The sequence below is a fragment of the Lagenorhynchus albirostris genome, chromosome 2, assembly GCF_949774975.1.
Source record: "Lagenorhynchus albirostris chromosome 2, mLagAlb1.1, whole genome shotgun sequence".
NCBI classification, from domain to species: Eukaryota; Metazoa; Chordata; class Mammalia; order Artiodactyla; family Delphinidae; genus Lagenorhynchus; species Lagenorhynchus albirostris.
Window position 1 is genome coordinate 78,387,626 of NC_083096.1, and position 21,636 is coordinate 78,409,261.

Below are 21,636 nucleotides of genomic sequence, written 5' to 3' on the forward strand. Positions count from 1 at the left end.
ATAGTTTTATTTAAAGGTGCCTAACTTATACCTCACCCAACTGCTTTCAAAATCGTTCAGTCCTTCCTGCTGGAAGTTAAACTACCATCTTTATCCCTGCTCTGGTTCTGCACCAGAAGCCTATCTCCGGCAGGACAGTGCCACGAAGGCGTCCTTTTTATGTGATGTGCACGTTGCTGTACACTTTGGCTGCAAAGCAGGAGTTGTGCTTTAAAACCGCCAAGAGCGGGGTGGGTGCCGTGTGCTAAATTATCTGTCTCGCAACTTCCACACGTCAGAAGGATGCTTTCTTCCTTCCTTTAACACTAAAATCAGGCAAAACAAAAACAAAAAGAAACCCGACAGGCTTCAAAACCGTCCGGTCGCCTAGGGAAAGCGCGCCAATCACACAAAGAAAAGGAGGGGGGCTACTGGGATTCAAAATCATTTCCCCGGGACGAACACCTTCCTGGACCTATCGGAGTTAACTGCGCGCTTGGTCGTAGCCAATAGGCACAGTGTTTCTGGCTCAGGTCCTCCCTAAAGACTGATAGACATTTATGTAACCCAATGGAGTAGTGAGATGCTGAAGAATCAACCAATACATTCGGGAGGTGGGTGGAGTGTAGGCCAGGGGGTTGGCGGTGCCGTGTCATGGAGGCTCAGTCTCCGAGCAGCCATTGAAGGGGAAGGAACTGCGGGTGTGTGTATGTGTGTGCGTGTGAGTGCGCGCGCGAGTGTGTGGACAAGAAGGTGGGGGCAGCTGAGTTAGAGTCCCAACTCCTTGGACTCCATTTGCTATTCCCTTCTTTCTCCCCCACACCTATCTGGTGGTGGTGGTGGGCGTTTATATTTGCATTTCTTTTCATTCATTTCCAAATCTTTTAAAATTTTAGGGTTGGGGGTAGTGGGAAAGGCAGGAAAAGGTAAGGGAGGAGAGTAGTAGCAGAAGAGCAGGAGGAGGACATGGAGATGAAGAAGAGGATTAACCTGGAGTTAAGGGACAGAGCCCCGGAGGAGGTGAGATGACTCAGCCCCCTCCCCTTCCTCACCAGCCCTGTATTCGGAGGATCGGGTTTCTGGGGGTCCTGGAGGGTGTGTGGGGCGGGGTAATGAATTAACCCCCATCTGGGGGTAGGGCTGGGGGAAAATATTTAATTTTAACTTTTAAATCATTAAAATCTTTTACTTAAAATGGCGAAGGGTTTAAGTTTCTAGGGGCGTTTTTGTGTGTGCTTGGGGGCTAAGCCCCTTCGCCTCTCCTCGAGTCAGACGTCCTGGCCTCGTGGAGGCGGGAAGCGGGGTGTTGGGGGCCGCTCGGCCGCTTCGCTCCTCACGTTCCAGCTCCTTGGGGCCGGCGGCGTGGGCGCGACCCCCCAGTCCCACTCGCCTCTGCCGCAGCCATCGTCGCCTGAGAAGTTAGTCCAACTTTTCTGCAGTGCTGCCAACTCTTTTTTTTGGGTTGGGGGGCGTCTCCGGCCTCGAGTCCCCTGGGCGTTGGACGACGTCGCGCCGGGCGCGGGCTGGGGTCGCTCGCGGAGTCCGCGGACGGCCCACTGCTGGCGGCGCCCACTCCCCCGGGAAGCGGTGCGCGCCGCCCGCCGCCAGGCGGAATCTGGGTCAGCGGCCCGTTCTTCGGCCGCGGGTAAGTTTTGGGACTCGTCGCAGTGGCCGAAGGTGGGGAGAGGACACGAGGCTTTATCCCCTTCGTCCCCCCGCGGTGTAACGAAATTCGGCGTGTCGTAGTGGTGGCTGCAACTCCAATTTTGATCCCTGGAGACGGTTTGACAAAACTCAACAAATGGGTCGTAGAAGTTTCGTGTTTTCAAGATGGGCTCGGCGAAACTAAATGATGCGCTCTCGCTGCTGTCGCCTTAGTTAAAGAGACGGGGTTGGGAGGGGCCACGTGAGGCGGGGTCGTGGTCAACTTTTCGGGGGTCGGGCGGGAGGCGTTTCCGCCTCCTTTTCGCGGGCGCCTCCTCGGCTTCACCCAGCTCTCCCCGCCCGGGGCGGAGGCGCTAGGGGAACGCGGGCTGGGAGGCGACCCCCTTTTTCCTTGGGGAGTCCCCGCCCCTTGTGGGGTTTCCCGTCGGTCGGAGCGGCAGGTCGCGAGAGCGGGGCCCATGGCCAACGAGGAACCTCGCATTTCTGATCGCAGAGGAAAATGTCTATAGGGTCTTGCTGATTGCGGCCTCTGAAATAAACCCCAGAATTGCAATATAAGGGATATAATTTTTTTCCAGCAGGGGTGGAGGTGGTGCTTGTGCATACCAGTGTGGAGGATGAGTAGGGTCTGTTCGGTGGGCTGTGGCGGCGTGAAGGGTGGGAATCCAAGGTCCTTATGTACTTTTTAAAAAGTCTCTGTTTTGCTGAAATTGGTAGATAGCAGGGAGGAGGAAACAGTCACTACTATCATCCCACAGATAACTTGAAGTTTCCTAGGGCCTAGTCTTTAGGGGCTTAAGGAAAAAACAAACAAAATCAAAGTTAAAATGCTGTCTCAAAGAAGCACACATTTCGAATACTCTTTTATGTCTTGGGTTGGAAAAGTGGGTTTGCCCCTCCTTCCCCATTCTTATACCTATCCTATCCCTAGTAATTTCCTTGCCAGTTTTGGGGAGTGCCGGATGTTGCCTTTTTGCAGCCTCTCCTCCTTCCCCTGTGGTGTAATAACGGTCTTCTATTTGTATAGCCCTTTACAGTTTACAAAGCACTTTTCGTGTTTGTTGTTTCCTCCTTCCGACAGACTTGTAAGGTGGATGGTATTGTTGTAGAATCCAAATTAGCAAAAGGAGTCTCAGGGCAGTGAAGTTACTTACTCAAGTGGAAGAACTGGTTTTCTGACACCAAACCTAGTGGCCCTCTCTCCTCCACTCAGCTAGACTAGGAGTCAGAAGACAAAGTGGAGGCACAGCTCTGCCACATACTGTGACTGACCCTAGGCAGTCATGCTTACCCTCTGGGCCTTGGCTTCCTCCTCTCTAAACAGATTATGATGCCTTCTTTGCTTCCTGAAATAATTATGTCATGTTCAAATAGAGAAGGTAGCATTCCTTGTTGCTAATTTTTATTTCTCAAAATACCTCAAACATATTTTTGCATTGAGAATGGAGAGCCAGGGTTTCCTGCCTCCCTCTTAAGATTAAGTCCATTTAGGCCCACACCGGAAAGTTTTGTTACAACTCTGACCTAAGAGAGGATCCAGCAACCCCTTCCCAAGACTGGGGAGAAGTCACAAAAATTCTACCAGGGTGGCAGGGAAAAATAGCATTTTGTCAAGGATGTGTTGTCCTGGGTGATATTGTTTCGCCTCGATATTAGAACAAATAACACATGAACGCTGGGCTGTCTCAGAAGGAGCTTTCTAACATTTCTTCATGAAGGGTAACAAGGTATTTTTGAGTTTTGGTGACATTTATCAACCAAAATAAGGGGGTTTAAACTGAAAAAGTGAATAAAACAATTTCCTTTCTTCTCTCTGCTGTTTTAGGACTCACTTAAATCCTTTCTCAGTAGCCTTGGTATCCCCTCATGCATAAATATATGCCCTGATGTTGAGGGTCTTTTTCATGAGGGTCAGAAACAATTTTCACATGGGACCTTTTTCAAAGTCTTATTTTTTATGCAATTAAAATTTTTTTATTAGTGATTTGAAGCAGGCATTGAACTTCTTAGTCCAAGTTTAAATTTAAAAAGTTAACTTATAATGATGACTTAAGACTGTATTTCAATTTGGGGGGAGAATGAAAAGGATCTATATGAGGGAATTGATGGTTTTAATATTCACATTTCCAGAGTGTCAGGACCCAGGTCTTTTGCTAAACAGACTGCAAACTAAAGAATCATTCATATTCTCTCTTATAGGTGACAGAGTTGGTCCTTGATAATTGCCTCTGTGTCAATGGGGAAATTGAGGGCCTGAATGATACTTTTAAAAAACTAGAGTTTCTGAGTATGGCTAATGTGGAACTAAGTTCACTGGCCCGGCTGCCCAGCTTAAATAAACTTCGAAAGGTAAGCTGGCACTAGGCGTGAAAGCATCATGATTTTGATGCCGTGGGCTATTATGTATATTTTTTTCCCAAATGAAACAACCATTCTGCATTTTAATTAGAAGGTTCTAAGTTTCTAGAGGTAGGAAAATGGGGTTTTGTAGGATTTTGAAATCAGCTGTCATATTACTTTTGGAAATTTAAATTGACTAATGAAATCGCTTTATGGCATGAATTTAACATCTACCAAATGTTTTTCTTTGAAACATAAAATCCAACTATTATACAACTGGAACCAAAACTGAGTTAGAAGTCTGTTATATAGAGATTCTAATATTTTATTTGGCAGTCATAGGTGGGATTTTGGAAATTAAAGACTGTGACAGTCCCTTGAAGCCAGAGAGAATGACAATTGTTTTCTTCTTTAAATTGATACATTTGAGAAATCTTTGATGTGTCCTAAGCCTTCACCATTCTTTGTTTTCTCCCCATGTTGAATTTATAGTTGGAACTTAGTGACAATATAATCTCGGGAGGCTTGGAAGTCCTGGCAGAGAAATGTCCAAACCTTACCTACCTCAATTTGAGTGGAAACAAAATCAAAGATCTTAGTACAGTAGAAGCTCTGGTAAGTGGAAAGGTTTGTCTCTGGACTTGCTTTTTTTGGTTGAATTTTTCTGAGATTTGCTTGAATTTTATCTTACTGACTTGTATTTATGTCACTCATTTGAAACTTCTGAATCTCTTATATGTCGTGATCTAGATGATACTGCTTTATTTTCCTTTGGAGTAAAACATTCAGATAAATTTTTTAAAAATAAATTTATTTACTTTACGATTTTATTTTATGTTTTTTGGCTGCGTTGGGTCTTTGTTGCTGCGCGCGGGCTTTCTCTACTTGGCGGAGAGCGGGGGCTACTCTTCGTTGTGGTGCGCGGGCTTCATATTGCGGTGGCTTCTCTTGTTGCGGAGCACGGACTCTAGGTGCGCGGGTTTCAGTAGTTGTGGGTCGCGGGCTCTAGAGCGCAGGCTCAGTAGTTGTGGCGCATGGGCTTAGTTGCTCCGCGGCATGTGGGATCTTCCCAGACCAGGGCTCGAACCTGTGTCACCTGCATTGGCAGGTGGATTCCTAACCACTGCGCCACCAGGGAAGCCCCAGATAAATTTTTAAATCAGTGAGAAATTTATTTTATCATCAACTTCAGGAGCTGAATATCTGGTTTTAAAATTTCCAGTATTTTCTTAAATTCTATTCCTTTTTCTTTCTTCTTGATTATTTTTATTTGCTCCTTTGTTTCCTGGTATGAGGGAAGGAAAAGGGGATGAAGTGAAACTCTGAAAATTGTTGCTCTGATTTTTTAAAAAAAGCTTGGGAGGAGGTTGAAATTGTTGAAAATAAGCTTGACTGTGGATTTAAACTAACCATGTTATTGTTGTTGCCTATTTAGGCACAGATTCAGTCAACAAAGTATACTGAGTGCATACTATGAGTAAGGCACTAAGCCAGGTGCTAGAGATACAGCAGTTGCCAAAACAAAGTTCCTACTCCCGTGGAGTTTAGGTGCCAGGGCCTCATTAAGAGAATTAGCTGTGCTTGATATAATAACCCTTCATTATAAAATTCTAAAAATCCAAAAATCATTCTCTTGATTTAAAGTTTTATACATGTTCTGGTTCATGAATTAAAAATAAATAACATGAGTTTTTAAATCTTGAATGTAATTTTTAACTTTTTACTTTTCCAGCAAAATCTTAAGAATTTGAAGAGTCTTGACTTGTTTAACTGTGAGATCACAAACCTGGAAGATTATAGAGAAAGTATTTTTGAACTGCTACAGCAAATCACATACTTAGATGGATTTGACCAGGAGGATAATGAAGCACCAGACTCAGAAGAAGAGGATGATGAAGGTAATCATTCTTAATACTCATAAATGTGTCACAGTTATAGCCTCCAGTCTAGCTGGCAGATTAGATTGGGCCTGGGTATTTAGGTGTGGGGAAAAAAAGACGTTAGTAAGACAAAAATTTAAAAACTCATAGCCCTAGTCTCATATTCATTCAGATTTCTGATAGCTTTGGGGAATTTAATGATTGTTATAATATTAAGCTCCATGAAATTTTATATTTCTGTAAACTTAACCACCACCCAGTAAAAGTGGTAACTTTTAAAATAGTACTAAAAAAAAAAAAAGAACCATTCATCACATAATTATCCATACAAGTCACAAAGTAGAAACAACCCAAGTGTCTATCAACTGATGAATGAACAAAATGTGATAAATCCATACAATGGAATATTATTCGGCCACAAAAATGATTGAAGTACTGATACATGCTACAGTGTGTGAACCTTGAAAACATTCTGCTAAGTGAAAGAAGCCGTACTCAAGCCACATATTGTATGACACCATTTATATGAAATGCCCAGAAGAGGCAAATTCATAGAGACAGAAAGTAGATTAACGGTTGTCAGGGCTGCGGGAGAGGAGGATGGTGAGTGACTGTTAATGGATATGTTTTTTTTGGGGGGGTGGTGGTGGTGATGGAAATGCTCTAGAGAGTTGAATATACATTTTTGGATAAATGGGTGACTAATAGATCTGATGACAGAAAAGCTGTTGTCAGTAATGGGACACTGTTACTACTGGTTGAAAAGTTTTTCACATGTAAGAAGAATTTGATAGATAAACAGTGTTATAAAATGATGGAATGATGGACAGGCAGATTTTGAAGTGTCCACAAAGTAAAATAAACTTCAGTCCATGTAATGTTTTGATGAAAAATCTATACGTTGGGAAAATTTTAATATTTAGACACCATATTTCTCAAACAGTAAATGGGATGTTATAAAAGAGAAATCTTAAAAAAAAAAAAAAATCACCCTGATATACTTTCTACCCATTGGCTTACGAGTTTGAGGGGCCAAGGCAAAAACATTTGCCTGGACATTTGCTTATCTTTTAAAATATTTTTAAAGATGGAGATGAAGATGATGAAGAGGAAGAGGAAGATGAAGCTGGTCCACCTGAAGGATATGAGGAAGAGGAAGAAGAGGAGGAGGACGAGGATGAGGATGAGGATGAAGATGAAGCAGGCTCAGAACTGGGAGAGGGAGAAGAGGAGGTGGGCCTCTCATACTTAATGAAAGAAGAAATTCAGGTGAATAGACCTTCTTATGTGCACTGAAAATTAACTGTTTAGGCATAGGGTTAAGTAATATAAAAAGTAAGCTGTGTAGAAATCTGAGAGTTGTTTCTAACTTGTGTGTATGTGCGTGTGCCTATCTTTTTTCCCACTGCCCCTCAGTTCATATTATATCCAGATAATAATAAACCCTATGATTTTACCTCCTAGATAGCTTTCAAATCGGTTCTTCTCTCAGCAGCATGGGACAGTGGAAACATTTTACAAATGTTTCTGAGCCTCAGTTTCTGCATTTATAAAACTGAGATTATACCAACTTCATAGGGTCGTTAAGGATTTAACAAACTAACATGTGTAAAGTATCTAGTTGCTGGCACGTTATAGGCACTCATGAAAACTTTCCCCTAATTATTTCTTGCTTATGCTTTTCTAGTAGTTTTCTAAATGGTCTCTTTGAGAACAGCGTCACCACTTTGTTGTATCCTCCATAGTGCTTGCCTGTGTAGTCTGCATGCAAATGTGATCATATCACTGGCCTGCTTGAAACCCTTTAATGTTTCCCTGTTGCCACCAAGACATACAAGGCCCTTCATTATCTAGCCTCTGCTACCTTCTCTAGCTTCATCTCCCTCAATACCAAATTAAATCATCACACGAAGCTATTAATGCCTTTCTGTCTGTATACACATTGTTTACTCTATCTGAAATGACTTTCTACCCATGCCTTCTGATGAACTTTACTTTCTTTTTTCTCAGGTAAACATAAATATACTAAAGCATGTAAAGTGGACTGATTTTATGTACAACTCCATGAAATTTTATATATGTACATACTTGTGTAACTACCACTCAAATCATGCCTCGTGATTCTTATCTTTAAACAGTCAACTCTGGCGTTGCCTCATTATTGAAGCTTTCTGTAATTTTTAAGAGACAGTCACTCCTTCCTCTGTTACCTTTGAACCTTGATTAGGTGTCTGTTGCCTGTAGACACTTCTGTAAAAACTTGTTTATTTGGCCACTTTCTACTAGATAGCTCCTTCAGGGGAGGGCTGTTCATTTTTCTATCTCAGCATCCAGTACATTGACTGGGACATAGTAGGTTCACAGGAAATCAGTTGACTTGAACAAATGATCTTTAGTCCCTGGGAGTTTAGATAAGTTATTTTCTCCTAATGTTAAATTATTGAGTTTTGTTTTCATAATTCATAATTTAAAGTAATATTTATTAAAAATAACATCTCTTATTTAGACTAGAAATTGTATTTTTGTTTGTTCTCCTAATGACTTTTACATTAGTTAGATAGACAGTATCACTAATTAATGATGATGTTTCTCAGATACCATTTTTTAAAAAATTTTATCATTTATTTTATCTATTTATTTTTGGCAGTGTTGGGTCTTCTTTGCTGCGGGCAGGCTTTCTCTAGTTGCGGTGAGCGGGGGCTGCTCTTCGTTGCTGTGCACAGGCTTCTCACTGCGGTGGCTTCTCTCGTTGTGGAGCACGGGCTCTAGGCGTACGGGCTTCAGTAGTTGTGGCACGCGGGCTCAGTAGTTGTGGCTCATGGGCTCTAGAGCACAGGCTCAGTAGTTGTGGCGCTCCGGCTTAGTTGCTCCACGGCATGTGGGATCTTCCCAGACCAGGGATTGAACCCGTGTCCCCTGCATTGGCAGGCGGATTCTCAACCACTGCGCCACCAGGGAAGCCCTCTGATACCATTTTAAATATGAAACTAGTGTAGAAAAAATGGGACTTAAACTTGTTTGGGGCTTTCGTGAGTTAGCTTTACAATAATGAAGAACAGAACTTTTAAGCATTTTAAGTATTCAGGGAGAAAGGCAACCTATTCAGTTTACATCAGCATACAACTTGAATATTTTTCCCCTAAGTTTTAATTTACTTAGTAAAATAATGGACTTGTTATTTTGCAGTTTGACTTTGTTTTGGTTTGTTTTGTTTGTTTGTTTGTTTGTTTGGCTGTGCTGTACTGCTTGCGGGATCTTAGTTCCCTGGCCGGGGATCAAACCCATGCCCCCTGCAGTGGAAGCACGGAGTCCTAACCACTGGACCACCAGGGAATTCCCTGCAATTGACTTTTTATTTTCTCTGCCAGTAATTCTTCTTTAAATAGTATTAAGTCATTTAAAAATGACCTTCAGCTAATTGCAAATGTTTATGTTTATCATTCCATTGAGTACTGGGAAATATTAACTAAAAATGATGTGGAGTATAGAGCAAACATCTCTAAGATAATACATACAACATTAAGTCAATGTGGTAGCTGGGACCAGAAGTTTTCAATCATGATGAGATAATTTGGATGTTTTTTAAAATGAAGTCTTGTTTTTATTTTTAAAAATAAATTTATTTATTTTATTTTTATGTATTCTGGCTGCATTGGGTCTTTGTTGCTGCATGCCGGCTTTCTCTAGTTGCGGCGAGCAGGGGCTACTCTTCGTTGCGGAGCACAGGCTCTAGAGTGCAGTCTCAGTAGTTGTGGCACATGGGCTTAGTTGCTCCGCGGCATGTGGGATCTTTCTGGACCAGGGCTCAAACCCATGTCCCCTGCATTAGCAGGCGGATTCTTAACCACTGCGCCACCAGGGAAGCCCGAAGTCTTGTTTTTAGAAGCTAAGAGCCAGAGAAACTTCAGAGACTATAAGACTTAAAAAAGAAATTAGAAGGAAATAGAAATGGTATTTGATTAGCTCTGTTTTGTTTGAGTCTTGTTTCTATTTCAGCTGCTCTTCAGAGGTAAGGAATTAATATGTATAAAGAAGGACTTATGTATGTGTAGTATACTTCATTAAAAATGGAGATGGGGGCTTTAGAAGAATTGGGAATTATGGTGTTCTTGAACTATTCATAGTACAAATGAGGAAACATTTTATTACCCACTAGTTAGGAACTAAGACCATAATCTTTACAGAGCAAGTCTCTGGTAATCTAATAGATGATATATTTTTTTAAAAGGCATAAAAACATGAATTGATTAATCATGTTTTGTTTAAAACAAAATCCAGAGAAGTGATTTGCTTTTTAGACTTGGGCTTTTCTAAATTATCATGAATAAATGTGATTAGTATTTCAAGTGGCTTTTAAAAAATTATAAATATTTAAATACCCTCATTTATCATTCCTTGCAGATTTGAAATGTTTAAAATGTCCTTTTCTTTCTCCTTCTTTTCCTCTCTCTTTCCCCACTCTTCCATCCCCTCTCTCCTCTACCCCTCTTCTCTTCCTTTCTTTTCTTCTTTAAATGTAAGCCCACACATTCTCCTGATTTTTACTGTAGTTCCTTAGTTTATTTGCTACCCCATCTATTGCTTATGCTCCTGGCAGCTTGGGTGTTCTGGTATGGAATGTTTTCGTGTTTGAATTGACTGTATAAGAATGATTTCTGATATAAGTGTCATGCAGTTTAGTTTCTCAGGGGCTTTAAGCTAAATGCTGGAAAAATAGGTTCTGTTTAATATTTATAGACACAAATAGAGCTGTGGATACTTTGAAAAGTGTGGGTTGTCCAAGTTTTTCCTAACTACCCAGCAGTTTTTAACATTTGCCATTTAAACTATTTTTAAGGAGGGGTAAACTATTTTGGGGTTGGAGGGGGGACCCTCCAATCAACCCCTAGCTTGATTCCATTTTTTCAAACATATATTAGAACTTAACCATTTGGAACACAACCAAGCACAAGGCGGTAACTGTGAAAGGTATACGTAACAAAAGACATTTTCTTTGTAGGAGAGTATTCAAGCCATTATTCTAATCCTGTTTTCTCTTTTATATTCAGTTCTCTGGTAAGCTTGTTGATCTATTTTCTGAATCCATAGCAGATTAAAATTGAAATAGTAACTAACTGCAAAAGAGAAGGCATAAAAACTATGGAAAGATACAACTCAAAGTAGAGGCCAGGGTCATTTTAAAAAGGAGAAAACCATCTTATATATACTGATAGGCTTTGAGAGAATTGGCATATACTAATTAGTGTACTGCTCATGGTCACAATGGTGACTATGACAATTCAAGAAAAAGATTTGTTAGGTTTAGCATAAAATGGTAGAAGTGTGCAATGTACTTTAGAGATTTTATCCCAGTTGGCTAAATTAAAAAATAAATGGTTATGATGTTTCAAGGCTATGTTTAAATCTTAGCTATCCAGAACAACTCATTCCACAGGGGTTGTAGATCAAGTTTTATTGTGATTTTTATTGACATTTGCTATTTTGATGTGTAGATTTTTAGATGTAGAAGGAACTTAGAGATCTTTCTAGATGAATACTTTCTTTCATTGATTGGAAAACTAAGGTCCAGAGAGATTAAGTGACTTATTCAACACGTGTAGCTGTGTTCAGGCTAAGATTCAGGTGATCCTTCCTCAGTCTATAAAACAGAAGACTGTGTCTTTGAAATAGTCAAAAGTTACTCTGTCCATTAGCCACCGGGCACATTTGTTTATTTAGTTAAAGTAAAATAAAATTAAAACTCAGTTCCTCATTTGCACTGGTCACATTTCAAATGCTCAGGAGCCACCTGTGGGTAGTGGTTACTGTATTGGACAGCACAGGTACAGAACATTTCCATTGTTGCAGAAAGTTCTTTTGAACGTTGCTGGTCTCAAACATAACTTGTTTTCATGAAGAAACTAGATTTAGTTGGGTTTTTAAAAAAGACCTCTGTAAGTGAGGCAGAGGTTGTCAGAACACAGGATGACCATAGTTTTTGCTCCTATTGGAATGTATTATTATCAAACAGTGAATAGCCCATGTCATGGCTTATTTATTCTCAAACTGAATTTTTTTCTTTTAACTGAAGTATAGTTGATTTACAGTGTTGTGTTAGTTTCTGGTATATAGCAAAGTGATTCAGTTATACATATATATGTATACATATACATATTCTTTTTCATTATGGTTTATTGCGGGATATTGAATATAGTTCCCTGTGCTATACAGTAAGACCTTGTTGTTTATCTATTTTATATATAGTAGTTTGTATCTGCTAATCCCAAACTCCTAATTTATCCCTCCCCCACCCCCTCTCCCCTTTGGTAACCGTAAGTTTGTTTTCTATGTCTGTGAGTCTATTTCTGTTTCGAAAATAAGTTCATTTGCATCATATTCAAACTGAATATTTGAATCTCAAGGATGAAGAAGATGATGATGACTATGTTGAAGAAGGGGAAGAAGAAGAAGAAGAGGGTGAGTTACATTAGCCATTCAAAAATCCTAAAAAGCTATTATTCATGGATTTTAAAGAATGAGTCTATAATTCAAATTATCACTGATCTCTTTGATGTTGGTAACATATAATAGAATTCCTTGAAAGGTGTAAAACCTTTTTTTTTTTTTTGGTGTAAAACCTTTTTTAAAGAGGAGTTTTCTCAGGGTATTCATTAATTCCATTTAAAAGAAAAAAAACAGCTTGTAACATTTATTTTCTAAACAGGAATGAAGAGATAATGGAACCATAAGCTCAATTTATTATTTTCTTAGGGCCTTTCATTTTGGAGGGGGTGAAACTTTATTTATAAGAGAAGAACAGTTGAACTCCAGATAATGCCCGTTTTAGATTTGCTCTCTGCTTCTCTTTACCTAGGCCTTTCAAGAAATTTAAAAATTCACTAACAATTCCAATGATGTCAAGCCCTTGGTTTTTTGATCTGTACTTCATGATTTGGCCACAAGGGTGCATAGCAAGCTGTCATTATTTATGGATTTCTAAGTCTATTAAGGCGCATAGCAAGCTGTCATTATTTATGGATTTCTAAGTCTATTAAGGCGCATAGCAAGCTGTCATTATTTATGGATTTCTAAGTCTATTAAGGCTGTTTCAATACTGAAATTGAAAGTAATGCAGAGGAGAAACTTAACCTATAATTTTCATACGCCATTAACTTTTCACTAAGATTCAAAATTCTGTAGCTTAACAAATATTCATTTGTTAAAATTAAGTATTTTACAGTTTTCCTTTTACTCTTTCAGAAGAAGAAGGTCTTCGAGGGGAAAAGAGGAAACGAGATGCTGAAGATGATGGAGAGGAAGAAGATGACTAGATCATTCTAAGACCAGATTCCCTAATGTTCCTGGGTGTGCAATAGAGTGATCACATCTTCTTTGTTTCTTCATGTACGATAGCTATCCCTACAGAAGATAATGTGTAACTTTTTATAGGAAAAGTGTGGTTTTACTATTTTTGCCTTACCATTCCAAATAAGATTAACTAGTCTGTTAATGATCATATTGTATGTAGAGACAAATTTTCATTGACCCCATTGTGAAATTCCCTAGCAATTTATTTAGAATCTTAATTTTTCTAATTAAAGTTCACTGTGTTAGTCATTTTTAGTATAATTAAAACATGATTGCTTTTACACAGGCGTAATATGGTGCATTTCATTCATAGGATTTTAAAGTTATTTATAAATTAACTGAAATCACAGTTGGCTGGAATCTGGAATGAAAATAGTCTCTTGAATGATAAGTTGGTTATTTTTTTAGGGGCAACCCAGAGATCTTTAGTTTGAAGGCAGTGACTTTTTTTTTTTGGCTGAGGGTATTTGGGTGCTTTTTTGTCACATGAGTAGCTTGGAAAGTAGGAGCAGAATAGTAAAGGTTCTATTCAACAATATAGTTCATGGCTTTTGTGAAGGCTTCTAAAACCTTTTAAGCCAGGTGACTAAGAAGATTTTAGTTTCCAAGGAAAAATTGCTTATACTGATTTCAGAGACATGTAGGAGAGCCCTTTCTTCAAGTCGAAGATCATGACCTGCCAACGGTTGTTATTTTGTTTTGTTTTAAGTGTGCATTCTTTGTTTTCCTCTCAGTGATTCTTTTATGATCACCTTCCTTTCTTGTTTCACTCCCCTCTTCTCAAAAAAGAGTTGGGAAACTTATGGACACCCAAGATGACTTTGTCTTATACCTCAACCACCTTTTCAGACCTGTCTTAGCTTTAAACAAGCTAAGTGAAAGAAATTGAGTATTTTCTGAAATAGGAATATTATTATCAATACAGTTTTATGCAACAGACTCTGCTTACTGTAAATCTCTTTCTTGACAAGATGTACAGACTGTATTAGGAGGATGAAGAAAGAAAAGAAGCAGAGGAGGCTCTTGGAAGCAGCATGTGTGTTCCTCAAAAGTCAGAACAATTGCCTGTTGATAATTAATGAGACATTCAAATCAGATTAGCTTCCCAAGTGATTTAGATACCACTCTGCAAAGTACTTCTAATTTTCCTGAGTAGAACCTTTAATTATTCTTTCTATAGTTTTAAAGCATTACCAGATATAGCATTTAATTGAAATATACTGGACAGTTGGAAAAATATTTGAAACTAAATCAATATTAAAATTAAGATTTGGTTTCAGGTGGATGTCCATTAAAAATAGAAAAATATTTGGGATAACTGTGAGTGTGTGTTTCCTTATACAGCTACTAAATATAATATTATGAGTAGGCAAGTACATCCCCTTTTTTTGTTGTGGAGGCTCCATGTTCAAGGCAATTGCTTTCTTAATCTTGGCTATCTAAAAATTTTTTCCCCTTTGTTTTGAATATTTGTAAGTTTTTAAAAAGTTAGTATCAGCAAATTAATTGAAGTTACACTTTCGTACTGGGACACATTTAAATTACTGAATATAGTATTGCTTCTTTTTTGGTTTAAAATGTATGACTTGGGGATTTAAAGTAAAAAATGATGAAGTTATTTGTGGATAAACTAAAAAATTTGCATAACTGACTGAAATAAAACTGTTGGGATACGTTTAGTGGGGGGATTGGAATCTCCAAAAGGCTAACATTTTACTCCTTTTTAACAATTATAATGCCCTGTTTTAGTCCGTTAAGGGTTCTCATTGCATAGTATGCCAGATTATAAAATACTTATTTTAAAAGTTAAATCTATATATTGACTTTCTTATCAATCATCTTATTGTGCAATCAACATGAGAGTTCTTTGGTTTGAAAACAACACTTAGAGCCTCCAAAAAACTTTTTAAGACTTACTTAGCTTTGTGGGTGGTATTTTCATGCAAATAAGTAAGGGTGGGTTTTATATTTTGTAGAAGTTTTTGGTCCTATTTTAATGCTCTTTGTATGGCAGTATGTATATAGTGTGTTGAATTCCTCGAAACCCTCCTTAAAAACTTTGAAGTTAATACTTTTGTGCAACTGTGTTTTGAATAAAGCCATGACAGTGTTAAAAACAAAAAAATGCAGTACTCCTCATTATTCTTTTATTATTTCTGACTGTTCCGTGTTTTTTTTTCTGTGACTGCTGTAACTTAAAGTTTTTGAAACCGAATTGCTTCAAATAAATTGAAGATTTGTTGTTAATGATTAGTTTCACTGTATGACATTCATTTTTTGAACACCACCATTGGGGGCTTTGAAGGTCTTTTTAGAAACAGAATCAGCTTGAAAGTTAACATTCAAACGCTTGGATGTGATATGAGGTACTACAATGTAATAGTTTAACTCATCAGCTTACTAACTTTTTTTCCAAAGAGCAGAAAAAATTGATTTTCCTTTTTGAGTTGCAGATTGAGCCAGTACTTTTTGTATTTTGATTTGAAGTAATAACGTATTACCTACAGTTGAAGTAACTATATCTATAGTTAACTAAAGTGATTATAAACCTCTTGTACACCAAATAGTTTTCTAAAATGAGTGCAAAGTCTCCATTCTGTATAATGTTTACCTTCAGAGTCCTTAGGTAATGTAAGTATAAATAATTCTTGCATGTTAACCTTGAGTAAATCCAACCTGATTCAAACATGTTTTTCTGCTCTCATTTTGGCTTTCCTGTGATAAGTGATTTTTAAAATGTTTCATTTGTAGACAACTCGAATCTATTTTATAAAGTCAAGGCATAAGTGTAATGTTAAGTAATGTTTTCATGATTGCTTTACAGTTTAATATCGAAAAGGTATTTTAATTATGGAATTCTGCTTCCTGACAGCTGGAAAATATTGAAGTATATTTCAACTGCAGGAATTATTTATTGAAATTAGTATGGTATTTTTTGGTTTTATGGCTTAAAATATTCAAAGCCTTTCCCCTCTTGGTTAAAGAAGATGGTAGAAATACACTAAAAGTTTTTGGTGGAGGTGTTAGGCAAAGAAGCAATTCTGTGACAGATTGTGAAGGTAAAGAAGCAATTCTGTGACAGATTGTGATTCAAAAATACTTTTAAGTATTGTTTATTCCTTGTTCTATATTTTAAAGAGAGGCTTTGGAACACGTGACATTTATTCTCCTTGTTGCTGAAAATTTCCCCTCTGTTGTTCCTAGTACTGGATGCAATGATATTCTGCAGCTGTTGCTTAATAATAGCATTCTACTACTGTATTCCTTCTTCATGTACTAATCAGCCTAAGATTTGAGAACCAGGCTTGGGTAATTTGGCCTGAGGCAGCTACTTGTGTTACTACTAGTCTAATGAAGAGCCCTAACTTGAAGGAGAACAGATTCTACCACAAAATGGAAATTACAAAATGATTTCCAGGAGAATCTTTAAAAAGGCTTTATATATTGGTAAAATACTTTTATACAAATCTAGCCACTTTTTTGGGTGGTAAGACCCTGAAGCAGGGTTATCCCATGACAGCAGTTCTGCTTGAGTAGGAATCAGAAGCAAGTATGACTTTCAATGTTATGAATATTTACAAATAATTTAGATTTTTGTTGAGGCATCATTTGTACCTGGTTACTTATAAAATGGACACATCCACATTACTTGTCAATACTGACGCCACCAAATAGGCACACAACACTGGTGAAAACAACTCATTCTAGCTGTTCAAGAAGTGACTTTGTAAACAGTTCCCTATTTTCTCTGATTCTCCTATTAAATACTCAGACGGCACCATCTTGCAGATGAAGGCCATGACCTGTGCCCTCCACTTTAGTTGTAACTTTTCCTGGTTAGACTCACTCCACAGCTCCAGAATTCTCTGTGTTAATTCTCCAGTTAATTCTCTGTGAGAATTAACTCACAGAGGCTATTGGGTTTCTCCACTGGAAGGCATTTTCTCCCACAGTCATCTTCTCTTGGCACCAAGAAGCCAGTAGCAGTGTACTCAATGGAGCTCAATGTCATTTATATAGACAGCTGTGTCTGAGGAATACTAGGGTTGGTAGAAGAATCTATAAGTATCATGGAAGGAACTGAAGTTGGAGCAACTATATTTCTTAAGAACCAATGACAGCAGCAACAGAGGAAGCTAGTGTCTGCAAGGGAAGCAGCAATTACCATCACGCTGCAACTCTAGCAGAAAAGCCAGTGCAGGTTCAGAGCTTTTAGCTGTGCACCCCGTCCCCGTTTTCTGAGAATATTCTGAGTTATGAACAGACTCATTTCTGCAGTGTTGAGGATTTATTATTTGTAGGAAATGAGTGAACTCTTCCTGAACAGGATTCCAGGTGAGGGGTCTTATTTTTACCAAGCTATCCATATTGCGATATGTGGAGGGAAATTTCCTTTTTTTATTGTTTCGACATATTTGGCATCTTATCCTTTTGCAATACTGCTTGATTTCCCAATGCCAAGGTTCCTGGGCTGTAAAAGTCAGTTCATGATGGATCAGAACCCTAGAAATCAGCCCCATCCATCTTGCTTTTACTCCATGCCCTTCTCACTTCAAGGACTCCAGCTTTAAGACTGAGTTTCTCTAAAACCTGTTTCTCGTAACACTCCTCTGGGGCGAACCAACCACATCTTGCAGGTAATCTTATCCCAGTATCATTGCTTCAGATTCTTGATAGCAGCCTGGAATAAACAGAGCGGGAGATTTTACTTAAATGCTTATATTGAAATAAAGTAGTCTTTTAGGGTATGTCTTTGAGGCTATCCGTGGTAGTCCTGTGGGACACTTGCCTCTTCAAATTTTTACCTTAATTTCCCTAATCCTCTACCACTGAGATATAAAGCAGTTTTTCTCTTCCTAGGGGATTGATTTTACATAAAGGCGCCCTCCAGCGATTCTGGAGTCTCACGCAGTAGGAAGAGGACCTGAGCGTGCTGGGGAGAGAGCAACAGGACTTGAAATTACAGAAATACACTCTAGTTATAGAGAAAAATAAATAAAAAGCGCCAGTCACTTTAGAGCGTGCCACTAATTTCATTCACGGAACACACGGAAGAAAGTTCTGACAAACTAAATTCTTAGATTCAAGAGCGGAGTCAAATAGCCAGGAAATTAGGGACGAACAGGGGCCACCCGAATTGCTCTGCAAGGGCGCTTTCCGAGACGCCTCGGATTGGGCCAGAAATGCCGCAACCCGGTCACGTGTTTTCGCCCCGCCCTCCCCGCCTCTAGATAAACGAGGGCCGGGGCGCCCCCTCGTCTTTAGGTCAGGGAGTTGCGCATGCGTCAGCGAGTTGCTCCAAGTCGCGCCGGGAGCCTGGGCGCCAAGGGTCCCGCTGAAGTGTTCCCTCCTCTTCTTCCTCCTCTTCCTGAGTCCGCCAGCTAACGCGGACTGGAACTCTCCCGGAAGGTGGGGTCCTTACGACCTTCCTTTTCTTTACTCACGTTTTACAGCCCTCGCTTAACGGTTTACAGAGCTTCTGTTTCCTTTCTACTTTTCAAATATTGCATGATTCTTAGTCCCACATTCACGAATATCATCCGATTTAACGACTATAAACTGAGATGTGTTATGTCTGTTTTCTAGATCTCTAAATGCGATTCGAGCTGAGGCCACTTTGTTTCTCCCTCTCCTTGTGCCTTTCTGCTTCAAGTTTGCACTTGAGTGACCTTCGTTTGGTGGTGAACTTTGCTTCTTGTCCCCAGGAGTTAGCCAGCTCTGCGGTTCCTATTCCCATTTTCCCTATCTTAAAGCCAGAATTTCTGGATTGATGTGAGCCTTAATAGTTCAGTCAAGTCGGTACCTAAGGACGAATCAATTCTGGAAAATATTAGAGCAACCAACTATCTGGAGGGAAGTCACTAAAAGATGACGCTCAGCCCATATGTAAAATGATAAAGAGCTGTAACATATGTACGATCTTTTCTCTCTCCTAGAATGAAAGAACGCTTCTACTGGGAAAATTTTGTAAAGGTCAGTTTGCAGGCTTTTAGTTAAGGCAACTGAATTGTAGTTTGTTAGAAGTGTCTCAAACTATTGAAGAGAAATTGTCATCAAATTATACTTTTTATTGGAATCGGTAAGTCACCTTTCAGAGACTATTTGATTCAGTTTGTCTTGTACACCAGAAAGGTTTCTTTGGAGATATGGAAAATGAAGGCAAACGAATTCTTGTATACACAATTTTTATAAAAATATTAAAGGATGGGGAATTCCCTGGCAGTCCACTGGTTGGGACACCACCCTTTCATTGCGGAGGGCACGGGTTCCATCCCAGGTGGGGGAATTAGGAGCCCACAAGCCGCGTGGTGAAGAAAAAAAAAAGAAAAAGCGTTCATGATTTTACAGAATTAGCAACTATAAATATTAAACCTCAGTAAAACTGATGCCAATCCTTTCTCAGGCATTTTCAATGGCTTTTGCAAAACAGCCAAAAAATTGGGTAAAACAAAGGCCATCTTCTTCATTTAAAATAAAAGATGAGAACATACCTGGCTTTTTAGAAGCCAAGATCTGTTAGGTAACAGCATTTCTCAGAAGAGGATTTTCCTTTTGTCAGAAGTAAATATTTAGAAGTTTATTTATTTAGTTCTCCTTGTGTTGAGGGATTGTGTGTGTTTTCACCATGGTTTTGATACTGCCACAGTACTCAGAAATAATTATTAGCAGAGGAGGTTGATAGTGAATTTGTTTTTTACAACCCATAGGACATTGAGAAGCCACCTGCTGAGAAAGGGGCTATTGCCATCTGGTCTATGTTATGAAGCCAAATCATTACACTGATCCCATAATAAACCTCCTTTTCTTTTTGTGTCATCTGTTTTCCCTTCCACCACTGTTTTATATTAGCCTCAGGTTGCTGTTGGAGTTCAGGGACAAATAAGAGGTCATATAATGTAGGTCATTGCATAATGATGAAATATCAATTCTGTAGTCTGTCTCTAAGGCTCTGTCCTTGATAATATAGTGTGCTGTGGTGCTTATGAAGCTTTCACTCCACATTAGATATTATTGTTTTTAGCTCACGTGACTGTATAAGTTCACTTTCAGGTTTTTATGTGTTCAATCTTTATAAGTGGCAGTTAACGGATGAAGAAGTGAGGAGGTTATGCACAGTATTTCAAGGCAAGGAGGCCTGTAGCTATGATCAAAGGCAAAGGATGTAGAAAAATGTTCATTTAACAAACTTTTTAATATCTTTGTTTAAAGCACCTAAGTGCTAGGAAAACAAAGATAAATAACACACAACCCTATCCTTTGAAAAACACAGTCTAAACACAAGATTATGAACTGAGAGAGAAAATGATGGAAGGTAGAGAAATGACTGAGCTGACAGCTTGTGCCCAGGAAGCTCAGAGGATGCCAGAACCTTGACTTGCTCACTTCAGTGAAGGTCTCATCTTCCATTTAGCATGGCTTAATTTTGTCAACGCAAAGTTGATCAGCCTGTGAGGGACAGGCTTGTGCCATGAAAACTCACAAGAGGCTAATGTCTAAACCAGAGGGTCAATTTATTGCTTTATAGGGAGATGGTATAATTACATTGACTGCGGTGTTCTTTTATTTTTTTTTAGATTTTTTTGATGTGGACCATTTTTAAAGTCTTTATTGAATTTGTTACCGTATTGCTTCTGTTTTATGTTTTGTTTTTTTGGCCGCAAGGCATGTGGGATTTAGCTCCCCAACCAGGGATTGAATCCACACCCCCTGCATTGGAAGGTGAACTCTTAACCACTGGACTGCCAGGGAAGTCCCAACTGCAGTATTCTTGTTCAGTGTTCTTGTTCAATAGGAATATAATAATATCCACAAATGTGAGCCCCAAAAGTAATTTAAAATTTTCTTTTTAGCCATATTAAAAAAATAAAAAGAAACAGGTAAAATTAATTTTAACAGCATATTTTATTTAACCCAACTTATCCAAAATGTTATAATTTCAACAGGTAATCAAGAAAATTATTACTGAGGTAGTTTATTTATTTGTTTTTTCATACAGAGTCTTCAAAATCAGGGGTGGATTTTATACCTACAGCACATGTCAATTCAGATTAGCCCTATTTCAAGTACTCATGTGGCTATGTGAAGGTCTAGGATATGCCTTTCCTAGAAGAAGTTAACCGGGAGGCCAAGATAATAATCAGAAGACTCTCTGGTGAGCATGGAATCAGAACGGGGGGTGCTGGATAGTCTTGAAGGATACTTTATTGGCCTGACAAGCATGATGAACCTACCCTGATCCAGTAGAGTGTACCTTTTTGGTGGTTTTAGAGTTTGTTGCATTTAACATGTCTTGCATCAGCAGTAATACACTGATACTGCCAAATTCTTCTTTTGAGTTTATGTAAATCACTTTTTTCTATTAACATTTTATTCAAACAGGTTTAAATTTTTTTTACCTCTTTTATATTTAGTCATATTTGAATGC

The 21,636-nt window shown here is 38.9% G+C and overlaps 1 protein-coding gene and 1 long non-coding RNA gene across 4 annotated transcripts; both read left to right on the plus strand.

Moving 5' to 3' along the window:
- Positions 1-637: 637 nt before the first annotated feature.
- On the plus strand, positions 638-15,461 carry ANP32E (acidic nuclear phosphoprotein 32 family member E). 3 transcript variants are annotated; one of them, XM_060139070.1, is made up of 7 exons: positions 645-999; positions 3,844-3,993; positions 4,477-4,599; positions 5,717-5,882; positions 6,952-7,133; positions 12,266-12,320; positions 13,104-15,461. In XM_060139070.1, exons 1-7 carry the CDS (start codon positions 946-948, stop codon positions 13,172-13,174), a joined length of 801 nt encoding a protein of 266 aa, XP_059995053.1. In that variant the 5' UTR covers positions 645-945; the 3' UTR covers positions 13,175-15,461. The 3 variants fall into 3 exon arrangements, with proteins under 3 accessions (XP_059995055.1, XP_059995053.1, XP_059995054.1); XM_060139071.1 differs by lacking the exon at positions 3,844-3,993 and having other exon boundaries at positions 646-999; XM_060139072.1 differs by lacking the exons at positions 5,717-5,882; positions 12,266-12,320; positions 13,104-15,461 and having other exon boundaries at positions 638-999; positions 6,952-7,116.
- A 3,045-nt stretch (positions 15,462-18,506) lies between these two features.
- LOC132515988 (uncharacterized) lies at positions 18,507-21,400 on the plus strand. The gene is made up of 3 exons (XR_009539228.1): positions 18,507-18,620; positions 19,148-19,184; positions 21,208-21,400. It is a non-coding gene; the product is annotated as an uncharacterized LOC132515988 (long non-coding RNA).
- Positions 21,401-21,636: the final 236 nt, after the last annotated feature.